Source organism: Phyllobates terribilis, unplaced genomic scaffold, assembly GCF_046119375.1.
Source record: "Phyllobates terribilis strain yellow unplaced genomic scaffold, ASM4611937v1 Scaffold_4__5_contigs__length_816908805, whole genome shotgun sequence".
In the NCBI taxonomy this organism is placed as follows: Eukaryota; Metazoa; Chordata; class Amphibia; order Anura; family Dendrobatidae; genus Phyllobates; species Phyllobates terribilis.
In genome coordinates this window covers 216,719,532-216,731,805 of record NW_027362764.1, presented here as the reverse complement: position 1 = coordinate 216,731,805, position 12,274 = coordinate 216,719,532, and the positions used below count along the sequence as shown (strand labels likewise).

At 42.7% G+C, this 12,274-nt stretch overlaps 1 protein-coding gene across 1 annotated transcript in view; it reads right to left on the bottom strand.

The window, feature by feature from the left end:
- Nucleotides 1-4,939: 4,939 nt before the first annotated feature.
- The window catches only part of LOC141265247 (collagen alpha-6(VI) chain-like), a 394,142-nt gene continuing 386,807 nt past the window's right edge, over nucleotides 4,940-12,274 (bottom strand). The window contains exons 40-41 of the mRNA XM_073678075.1: nucleotides 10,004-10,105; nucleotides 4,940-8,210 (exon numbers count right to left, since the gene is read on the bottom strand). Coding sequence (XP_073534176.1) covers nucleotides 10,033-10,105 — 73 coding nt within the window. The 3' untranslated portion in view covers nucleotides 4,940-8,210; nucleotides 10,004-10,032. The remainder of the gene's footprint in view (nucleotides 8,211-10,003; nucleotides 10,106-12,274) is intronic.

Below are 12,274 nucleotides of genomic sequence, written 5' to 3'. Positions count from 1 at the left end.
ACTTGGTGCTCCTGGATGCGCAACACACATGAGTGCCTTCTTGCTGCACTACCTGCAACATGACCCTCGAATTGTGAGAATTAGAAATAATCCTGACTACTGGGTTGCCACACTGTTAGATCCCCGGTACAAAAGTAAATTTGCAGAAATTATTCCTGCCATAGAAAGGGATGCACGCATGCAGGAGTATCAGCAGAGACTGTTGCAGAATCTTACATGTGCTTTTCCACAAAATACCAGTGGTGCACGTAGTGAATCTCACAGTTCCAACTTGCCAACCGTGGGACCGTCAAGTGTTCAGCACTCAAACCGTAACAGAACCACAGTATCTGCTGGTAACATCAATTTTGCGGAATCATTTCACCACTTTTTTAGCCCATCCTTTGCAAGGCCACAGGAGACAAGAAGTCTGACACATAGTCAACGCCTAGAGACGATGGTACAGGAGTATCTCCAAGTAAACATTGAAGCCACGACTGTGTCACTGGACCCTTGCTCTTTTTGGGCTTCCAATCTGGATAAATGGCCGGAGCTAGCCACTTACGCCTTGGAGATCTTGTCATGCCCCGCAGCCAGCGTTCTGTCTGAACGTGTGTTCAGCGCTGCTGGTGGTGTGCTGACAGATAAGCGCACGCGGCTCTCCACTGATAATGTAGACAGACTCACGTTCATAAAGATGAACAAATCATGGATCCGAAATGACTTTTCTACCCCTGTGTCATCCTGGGGAGAGTAAAAGCTTGATGATTGGTTAAAATCACCCTACCAAACGTTTTAAGCTTTCAAATTACTAATCATGTTTATCTGTATCTTGACTGGAAAATAATTTGGGCTTTGTAGCAGTGTGCAGCACTGATCCTATTAGGCCATCTATAATAAGCTCCACCAGATTTAAAATTAAAAATAATTTTTAGCTGCATCTAGCCCGGAAAATAATTTTGGGGCTCCGAGATGCGCAAGACACATAAGTGCCTTCTTGCTGCACTACCTGCAGCATGACCCTCATATTGTCAGAATTTGAAGTAATCATGACTACTGGGTTGCCACACTCTTAGATCCCCCAAACTTTTCGATCAACCTTTTCATTTTAATAAAGACCAAAAAAATGGTCATTTTTGAAATTATAAGCATTAGCAGGTTGTTAGAAACTGAAATCAAACAGTTTTCAACTCAAAACTTTATTCTAGGTGATGTTACATTTTCACATAGGACCCCTTGTTCGAAAGGAGCTTCTGAACTCTCTCGTCCATTGAATTTGTCAGGTTTTGGATGGTTTCTGCTTCAATTGTTTTGCATGAGGACAGAATACCCTCCCAGAGCTGTTGCTTAGATGTGAACTGCCTCCCGCCATCATAGACACTCCTTTTAATGATGCTCCAAAGGTTCTGAATGGGGTAGAGGTCAGGGGAGCATGGGGGTCACACCATAAGTTTGTCCCCTTTTATGCCCATATCAGCCAGAGATGCAGATGTTTTATGTGCAGCATGAGATGGTGCATTATCATGCAGAAAAATGATCTTGCTGTGAAATACACGGTTCTTCTTCTTGAACCATGGCAGGAAGTGCTGTTTGAGAAAATCCACATACATTATGGAGTTCATCTTTAGCGCCTTCAGGGATCCTAAAGGGGCCGACAATCTCTCTCCCCATGATTCCAGCCCAAAACATTACTCCACCTCCTCCTTGTTGGCGCTGTAGCCGTGTTTGCGTGGGGTGTCCATCAACCAGCCATCCTCCACTCCATCCATCTGGACCATCGAGCGCTGCACGGAACTCATCCGTGAACAAAACAGTTTTGAAATCAGTCTTCATGTAATGTTTGGCCCACTGGAGCCGTTTCTGCTTGTGTGAAGTGGATAGAGGAGGTCGACAGGATGGCGTATGCACAGCTGCAAACCTCTGAAGGACCCTGCATCTTGTTGTTCGGGGGACGTTGGAGGCACAAGCAGCTTCAAAAACTTGTCTGCTGCTATGACAAGGCTTTTTTGCCGCTGCTCTTTCAACCTGACGTAATTGCCTGTAGGAAAGAGTCCTCAATTTGCCCTTATCAGCACGCACACGTGTGTACTGTGAATCAGCTACATACTTCTTGATTGCCAAGACACTTCATCCTGATCATCGCACAATGTTGATTGTAGTCATGCCTTGACCTAAACACTCCACAATTTGTTGCTTCTCAGCAGCCGACACATCCTTTTTCTTTCCCATTTTGGCAGAAAATGTAGGCTGCTTAATAATGTGAGAGAGCCTTCTTAAGTAGTCTTGCCTTTCATTGGACACACCTGCCAAACTAATTAGCACAGGTGTCTGCAATTGCTTACAGTGATATAAAGAGCCCTGACACACATCACCATCAATGAGTTTAACTGACAAACAAACAAATTCTTCCCTTATCACTCCTAAACACTTTTTGCCTAATAATTTGGAACGCGGTGTACATGTGCTTTTCCACAAAACACCAGCGGTTCACGTAGTGAATCTTACAGTTCTAACTTGCCAACCGTGGTCTGTATGGAATTGTTCAATAAAGGGCCCAAAATTAAGATAACATAGATGGGAGAGGTCTCTATGAATAGGAATTCCTAAGTATTTGATACCCTGTGAGGGCCAGGCAAAGGGAAAGTTGGACTGGATGGAATCCTATATGGATTTGGGGAGGGAGACATCGAGGGCCTCAGACTTCGCTGCATTGATTTTAAAATTTTACCATGTAACAAAGTGATCTATTTCAGCCATAACAGCATGGATGGATATATGTGATTGAGTGATATATACTAGGACATCATCAGCAAATAGAGAGCACTTGTACTCGGTGCCTCCCACCTCAATCCACCTAATATTGGGGTTATGGCGAATTGATGAGAGCAGGTGCTCCGTCACTAGGATGTATAAGAGAGGGGACAGAGGACATCCCTGCCTTGTCCCATTGGTGATTGTGAAAGGTGATGAAAATGTTCTGATGCACCCCCTGGGCCTTGGGACACCCGGAGCCGGACCCTTTTTGGTGGATGCTGGTGGTTGTAGTCTTCGTGGCGGCGACCCGGTTCCGTGGCTGAGGGCGGTCAAACCAGTGGCGGAACTATTTATGTGGTTTTGATGTTTAAATGTCCGACTACGCCACCCGTGGATTGCGGTCAGAGTGAACCGCCGCTACAGGGCAGACCGCTGAGGCTGGTGTTGTGGGTGCAGCAGAGCGTAGCATAACTCCCCACGGGAGGAGTATAGCCTCAGGGCAGTGTATGCGGAGGATGGGGGTGATGGTGCAGGGCAGCAGCAGTAACGACACGGAGTCAGTGATGCAGTCCAGGGCCTTTACTCACAGTTCTTATTATCCAGACCACGTCTGCAGGTAACGGCTGCCCACGTCGTACTGTGCTCACCAGGTGAGGGGCTCAGACAACTCCCAGATAACTTTGGAGCACTTCACAGGACCCCCTTTGTGTGTCCTTTGTCTGGCCTTTCTTACCAACACTTCTGTCCGGCTGCCTCGGGCCTCCTCTTGGTAAACTTGGCGCCAGTTTCCCTGACCCTATGTGGTGCCTTCCTAGCGGGTGTAGCGAGGGGCTGCGCCACATAAAATGTCAGAGCCTCCGGTTTCTAGCTGAGGGTCGTTTCCTGCCTCCACTAGTTCGGGGACCGGTCTCCCCCTTTGGCCTGACCCCTCCACGCAGGTGGATTCGGGCGTGCGGTGGCGACTCGCCCGTCCGCACCCCTGGGATCCCTTCATTCCTCGTTCCTGGAGCCTTCTCCGCTCCTCTTCCTTCCTTCTCCCTCTTCCAGGCCTGGGCCTCTGTTACTAGGCCCGCCTCCGGAGCAGAGCTCATGCAGAGCCCCTGCTCCCTGCCACTTCTGCTCAGACTTCTCTGCACTGAACTAAGATGGTGCCCACCTTTTATACTCCCTTCTCAATGCACCCAGGAACTGCTTCCTCCCTGCTCCTGCACTACAGGGTTCCCCTTCCTCAGTGTTCCCTCCCCCCACTCCAGCCAGGGACAGGGACTGTCGTGCCCATCTCAGGGGCATATTGGTCGCCCTGCCCCACGGCAATGTGGTGTAATGCATGCAGGTGTCGGGTCCTGGTCCACACTCCATCCTTACCTGAGAGTGAGATATCACACCTCTGGGTGAGGTGCAATACGTCTGTAGCAACCGAGCCCTCAGGGTGCTACAGTTCCATTTATCTTCAGCCTAGGTGACGTATTGCGATACAGGGCTGTGATTTTGGCTATAAAAGGGTCCCCTAGACCCCTACCCCAAGCTTTTTAAGAGAATCATATATGGCGTGCCAGGAGACTCTATGGAATGCTTTCTCAGCATCCAACGAGAGTATCTAATTACAAATTTTTAACTGCATCTAGCCCAGGAAATACTTTGTGCCTAGTAGCAGTGTCTGCTAGTCAGCGGATTATCCCGGCTGTTAAGCAAGCTACACCACCTGTAGTTTAGACACTTATTTTTTTCAAAGGAAATGCTTCGGGACCATGGGATACTCAGTGAAGAGCATCAGGAGGCACCCCAAGGCATAGGGGCTGGGACTGGCAGTAGGATGCCTTGCGATGGACACCCGAGCTCGATCCTTATAAAAGCTTTTTAACTGCAGCAGCTTTAGTGGACGCTACTGGAGCTGGAATTACGCGGCTGCTGGCATGAGACTTGCCCTCCAATAGATCCTTGTAAATGGATTTAAAGTGTATTCATTCAAATTAGAGAGACAATTTAAATTAAAAAGCTTAGAGCTGCCTCCACCACAGGGGGGCTCGCTCGACCCACCAGCGGACAGGCACCAGTATTGGGAGAGGGGGGCTGGCCATCAGGGTTCACCGCGGCTCTGGCACAAATTCGGCGACACGGAGGTGGCACGGGCAGGAGCGGACTGGCCGTGTCGGCTTCTCACTTTTTGGATTTTAGAAGGGCATGACATGCCTATATCTGTGTCTCCCCCTCGTTTTACTCCTCCACCTCTTTTATTTTCGCATGACTATATGTACTTGTCACTTTTCCATGTGTTAGTTGTGTCTTCTGAGCAGTTTGTCAGCTTTTGGACACCTTTGAAGGTGTTTTCTATGTGTTTCTATGTGTTTTTGTTTGCCTGCCATTGGTTTTAACGGTGTTCGAAGGTGTTCGACGAACAGTTCGACGAACAGTTCGGCGAACACACGGGTGTTCGACGAACCGAACCGAACTCGAACACTACGGGGGTGGCTCAACACTAACTGTATTATGACTATCACAGTTTTTTTCAGAGTTCTGACTCTCACTGTTATAAAGTCATCTTAAAATGGGAATTCTCATGTTGTCTCTTGAACAACTCACAGCTGTGCAGTCTCCTTACTTCCTGCATGGGGGAAGTCAGTATTTGAGTGACAGTTTAGGTTTGGAACTTCGTCTTGTTACAGCAAATTAATGATCTGTCAATGCTTGTTCTAAGTCTGCATTGTTATTACTAAATTTACACATAGAGACAGCAGTGCATTTGAACAAGCACACAGCTAAGGAAAGTGAGAGTAGTGATGTTCATGAAGTTGCTGATGCTTGGGGCTGAGTGACTGTGATTATGTAGGAGTGAAAATAGCCCTATTAGGAGCTGAGAGGGAGGGGAAGAGAAATGAGCAGCTAAATGATATAAAAAAATCAATGAACTATAGAAAGGTGGCTGGGATCCTCGGACTTAACTCCTTTCCTACTACTACTATGCACACTTGACCAATGTCTGGTGGCCAAGCTCCTTGAAAACAAGCTGTGTACTTTGTAAGATAACAGGTCTCACTGCAGGAGAATTACAGCAGGTAGAAAAAGCAAGTCAATTGCAAACTTGCTTATTTTCATGCTGTCTAACCATCTAAAGCAATGAGAGTATCCCTTTAACTATCACTTGTTTAGATATCAATTTATGCTGGAAAAGTTACCTATTTTAATGCTTTTATATATGGGTGAAAATCTGATCCAATAAATACCATAAACTATTACTCCTCCTCTGAAAATAGTTATTTGCCACTACAATGTGTCTGTCACTTCAATTAGTTTATCAAGAAATAAGCTCTGATAATTAAAAAAAATTTTTTTCAATAATTAACAATGGGAATATTTCATTCTTACATTTTAATAGATTAGTAACTCGAATGTTAACAAAATAAAATGCTTAAAGCACATAAACCTAACAATTGCAGCAAATATAAGATTTACCCAGAAAGTCTAGTGCAAATTCTGTAAACATAAACCAATATCTGTTTTTACTGGCTGTGTTTCTGAAGCAAAGATCACACAACTTAACATCAAGTGTTTATACATAAATTCAACACAGTTTACTGAACAAACAGCATGTACAGATGTAACAGTGCTAAGTTTGTAATTTTGTTCATTTTATACAAATTGTCCTGGTCCTAATATTTCTTCACATAAAGAGTTATTAATTCTGGGGCAAATTAAACTTTGCTACATCTTCACTGAAATATGTTAATTTGCATTCAAACTGTCTTTTTTTGCTAAAATTTGGTGTTGTTTAGAACTGATGCTGGATTTTAATAGAGAATAGATCACAATTGGATTTTTTTTAAATGTATTCTATAATAATCATACTGCAGAAAATGTAGTAATTGTTGGCTAATGAAACTTTGGGTCATGTATCTGTATTACCTCAATTATCCTATGTCTAATAAAGTCCCTTTATCATATTTTGTAGTACAATGGGCTAGACACAAGTATGTAACAGCTAATTTTACAACTACTTAGAAACCTTTCATCACATTATATGCAACTGATGTCTGAATGGGTATTACATCTGTTGCAGATGATAAAGGACTAAAATCTAATGCTTTGTTATCTTTGTGAAAAATGGAGAGATGTCAGTTTTTCCATCGGTTGCCCAACAAATTTCAATGAATGTTAAATAATTTCAAAGAGTAACTACGCTTTTTTTTAATTTAATTATCCTCTTGGCCTTGGAAATTATGAATTTTTGTAAGATACTTAATTTTGCTCCATTAGTATAAAGTGTGCCCCATGCTCTACGCAATGTATCAGGTAATCCACCCCTTTATATCACTACTTTAGTGGTGATATTCCAAGAAAAAATCTATGGATACAAGTAAATAATGCTTCATGATATACTGTTAGATTGACCTGTACACTTGCGCACATACCGCGAAAGAGAGGATGATAGATCCATCAGTTGTGACAAAGGAATCTGGAAGTGATAGAGGGTGGATTTGTGGTGAGATCTAGCAGTGAGAACACACAACGGTGGGTGGCATCTTTCAAAAACAAATGTTAAGGCGGCCTCAATGATGTCACTGCAAACTATGGAGGCCAGGAGAAAACAAAAAATGTCCTATGTGTTTTGGAAAGAAGTTATTTCCTTTGGTAGAGTTATCACAGGATTCCAGTGTGTCTCATTTGATAGTAATATGAGTCCATGTGTGAGTAATACCAGATACATTGTGTAGAGCCAAGAGCATACTCTGAGCTAGTGTAAACTTTTATACTATTGACTGTTTGAATTTATTGTACTGATCTTTGATGAGTAGTTACTGAACTAGAACAGAACTGCAGCATACTATTTTGGAAAGAAGGAATCAAAATGAGGTTGGTAAGTATATTACAAAAATATATAATTTTTAATACCTAGATGATAATTAATTAACAAAGTTTAGTCACTATTTAAAGTTTTTTTTGCTTAGGAAATTAATTTTACAATTTATTGCTTTTAAAAATTAAAGTGTAGTTCATCTTTTGCATTAACGAACCAGTGACTTTAGTAATTAGCACATTAGATTGGACAAGACAACAGAGAGAAAGGTAATATATACAAAAGTCTCCTATTTATTTAAATGATGTATATTGCTAAGATGGACAAAAACTGAAAACATTTTCTCCCAAAACAAAATCTAATTGAATGGAATCAATGGTTCACTTTTGCTGAAAACAAATTATAGCAATTGAAATGAAAAACTGATGTGAAGAATTAAATCTGCGAGAGGCAATTTTTTCTAACGCACTCATGTACAATTGCATTCATGCATTACTGAACCGTTCTTCAATATCAATATGTTACATTTGGACCATTAAAGAACATTTTGGAATTTAGGAATTACAAAGCATTTTACAGTCTCATGGTAGTCACACTGGATGTGGAGTAGACCTCCTTGAAGTCAGAGTCATTGCAGAGTGTTGTCAGGTAACAATCCTTGTTATTCAGCCTTGTCTTCTGTTACCTGTAAATGAAATCCCATTTTTAAATAAAAATAGTAACAAATTTGTTTTTAGTTTATTTGCTATAAATTTCCAAGGAATACAGAACATTTTAAACATTTTCAGTGTTCCCTATACCAGCAAGAGTAAGTAAACTCTTTATTTTAAAGTTTCACAGAGTTCATCGCCACTGTAATTTTATTTTTGTCTTACCAAACATATAGGTTTATCACAGACATTTATAACCCATACTCACTCACGTGGAAATTTTTCATTTATGCACTTTTGTTTTTCATCCCCCTTTTGCCAAGGTAACATAGCAAATGGAAAAACTGTTAGGCTGCGTGCCCACTATTAGTTTTTCAAGCGATTCTGCCGTGGAATTTCCGCAGCGAAAACGCTTAAAAAACGCTTGGTAATACGTGCCCCATGGTCCCCAATGATAATCCGCATGTGCTGTGGATTATCATTGCGGAACAATACGCAGCATGTCCATTAATTTTGCGGACACACAGCGTAATCACCGCCATTGACTTGCATTGGACCATGTGACATCCGCATCACTGCATCTGCATATGCATCTGTTCAATGTGCGGATGGTACCCAGGTCTGGAGAAGAGGAGACTCTCATCCAGACCTGGGTACCATAGTATCTGTAAAAAAAAGAATTTAAAATAAAAAATAAAGATTATATTCACCTTCCGATGGTCCCCAGCCTCCTGAGCGATGCGTCCGCTGTGTTCGGCGGCTCGCGGTGGTGTGAGGACCTGACATGATGTCACTGAGTCATGTGACAGGTCATGCGACCGCTGACGTCGGCGGTCGCGTGACCTGTCACATGACTCAATGACGTCATCGCAGGTCCTTCACACCACCGCAAGACACCGGGGAGACCGGACGGAGCGGAGAAAGAGACCGGGGGCCCTCGGAAGGTAAGTATAATCTTTATTTTTTATTTTTCACCATTCTTATTCTTTTTTTTTTTAACTATTACTTGGTCACACTATAGAAATCCCTGCCGGTTGCATGGATTTATATAGTGTGACCAAGTTGTCAAGCATTTTTCCAAGTGATGCTAAAATCGCTTGGAAAAGCGCTTGATAACCCGCATGAAGAAATGCATGCAAAAATGCTTGACAAATGCTTCTACCTGGTGGGAAAAACGCATTTTTCCTGCCAGGGAGAAGAATAAAAAATATGCAGCATTTCTGCATCGTGGGCACATAGCCTTAGTGGCAGCAACACCACTGACACTGCCGCGGGGGACAGGTAAGTTCATTACACCCCATAAACCTAATTTAAACCATTAACATATTTAAAGGGGTTGTCTCATGTTCGTAAATGATTAAAATTGCAAAGTGCTTGTAAAGACAACTTTGCAATTTTCTTCTTATTAAACAACATCTCTGTTCTTAGAAATGGAGGGATTTTTAATTCTGCAGTTTATCGCTCATTGCCAATGTTAAATGTTACCAGACACCTCTGCAGGAGCCGATTTCTTAGGCAATGAGCTCACACTTGCAAACTATATGATTTACAGCTTGCAACTGCTGCTTTGAAACTGCCTCTATAGCTGCATCTTCAGAGCCCCCGTGATTCTTTGATACTGCATTCACAAAGCTGCCCTTGTTAGCAGCATTTGAGAGTGATGCGTTTGAGCTAGCAGCTCAGCTAAGCTGCCAGCCCAAACTGTCTTTAGATGCATCAGGCAATCAGGATGCCGACAGGCAGAGAAGTGGCCATTTTTAATAGCGTCATGTAGACATTCACTCTTAATGTTTTATTTCACCCTTGTGCGTCATTTTTAAATACTCACTCATTTTCTTAAAATAAGTCTTTCTAAAATCAATTACTTATGGGGTTCCCATTTGACTTCTTCAAAGAAAGTGACTTGATTTTCATCTTATTTTTCGTCACTCTAAATTATGAGGTCATAAAAAGAAAACAAGTCATTAAATAGTATTACCTACTGTATGTACCTTCATAAGTTAGAAATACTGCATATAAATAGGTAAAATGGTGAATGAAATGAACATTTGATTATTTATTCTCTATCTATCTATCTATGAATATACTTATATATAACCTTATACACGAGACTAATGAAACCTAAATTTTAATAAAAAGTAGCATGTGATGTTACAACTTTTGGGCTATTTGAATGGGAAACAAACAATCACAAATATAAAATCTTTAGGGATTCATGCTCTCAAGTAGGCACTAGGTAGCGTTCACATATGCAATACGGTTTGGTCCAAACTTGCAGTTTAATTGCTTTCATAAAACTCCAAGTGATTCAAAATAAAAACAGCCTCTTCTGGCACAAAAGTATAACAGAAAATAAACAGTGTATTCAGCAAGCACATATATGTCAAAGCTGGCTCACCCGAAGAGATTACAGTCCTTTCTCCTAGATCAAACTTTACACAGAAGAGGTACAGACTGCTCAGCCTTCCTGGGTGACCTGTTCAATCTCCATTTAGAGCGAGACCCAAGCTTGCCTCTCTCCCAGCTACAGCTCACATTTTGGCTGGCTGCATACCAGCTTCAACACACTCGACTCAACATCCAGCAGACTGACATAAGGTGAACCCATTTCCTGTTTTTTAGTCAAAGCTAGTCAGGAGCATCTAATCAAGACCTGCAGTGCTAGGATTTAACCCTAGCTTACCTGGCTTTGCTAAATATCCTCCTCCTCTTCCTAAACCTGAGGGCTGAGCAGCATCTGCCAAGTCCCCGGCGCCTACAGGGCTTAAATTGACTGCATGTCTGGAGATTGCAGAAAATGATTATTCGCTCCCGGCTCGTGGGAAACACCATTTACACACTTCACACAGGGCTGTGCTATCTACAGATTACACACAGAGCTCTGCTATAAACATATTACAAAGACACTCACTGCCTACACATTATGCACACTGGCTCCGCTGCCTTCACATCAAGCACACAGGCTCTGCTCCCAGCACATTTCACACCTAACTCTTGCACAAGTTTCATACTGCTCTGCAGACACAGAGTCTCACACACAGGTCTGCTACACATGCACTGACAATGGTCTATGCTCCGTTCACGATATCCTCTTCTCTAGCCAGGAAAGAAAAAGGAAATTCACCAATTAGCCACAATGTGGCTGTCCTATTCATGAGATTGCCGTGGGACACTTGGGAATACTTGGTTTACAGTGAATAGGTGTATGGTGGTTTATTATTTTTTCTTTATTAGATGCGACATGGGAATCAGGAATTAGGCATTAAGGTGAGTATATATATTTTTTCATGTTTCTTTTTTTACAGGGGACAAGAACATCGGCGATTAGGTGTAGGTGAGTATAATGTGCTTATTATTTTTATTGAAATAATTATTTATTAATTTTATTGCTCCTCCCATCATCGGTGCTTGCTCTCGTTGTTTACTGTGATGGAGGTAGTAGTCTTCTCAGCTGGCGCCTGTCATCCGCGGTAAGCTTTTTACCCCGGGTCACTGTCACAGCTGCGGGATCACGCTGACATCTGACAGAGTGATCCCGCATCTCTGTGACCAGCGGTAGCCGTCGATCAAAGCCCCTGTTTCCCGCCCTGTCACACAGATGATAGCATTGGAAACCAGGGATGTTCATATTTGGGCCGACTTTTGCCGATTTTTGTGCAAAGGGCTCGGGAATCCAAACAGGAATCCGAATGAGCAACATGCCGAATTTAAAAAAAACAAATGTTTTCCAAACATGTTCACTCATCTTTAATCTCAACCGATAACAATAGCATGCAACAAGTCCTTGACCACTCCCACTTGGTGGTATTGGAACCATAGCCTGTGCTTATGTCAACATGAGCCATGGGATAATTCTTGGCATCTCCATGGATACAACTTACCCCCATCCCCTTGTCAGGGACTAACACATGCAGAAGTGTGGCCCTTAGCAGGATCACCAAACTCCCTGAGTCCAGGAGTCCTATCACTTGGACACTCTTCAAAGTCACCTGGCATGCATGAGGCCCCTCACCAGGATGAGGAACAGCATAGTAGGCAAAGTAGGAGTTGCGCCGCCAATGGTTCTGGAACTTGGTCAGTTCTGCCATCTCTCTGTACC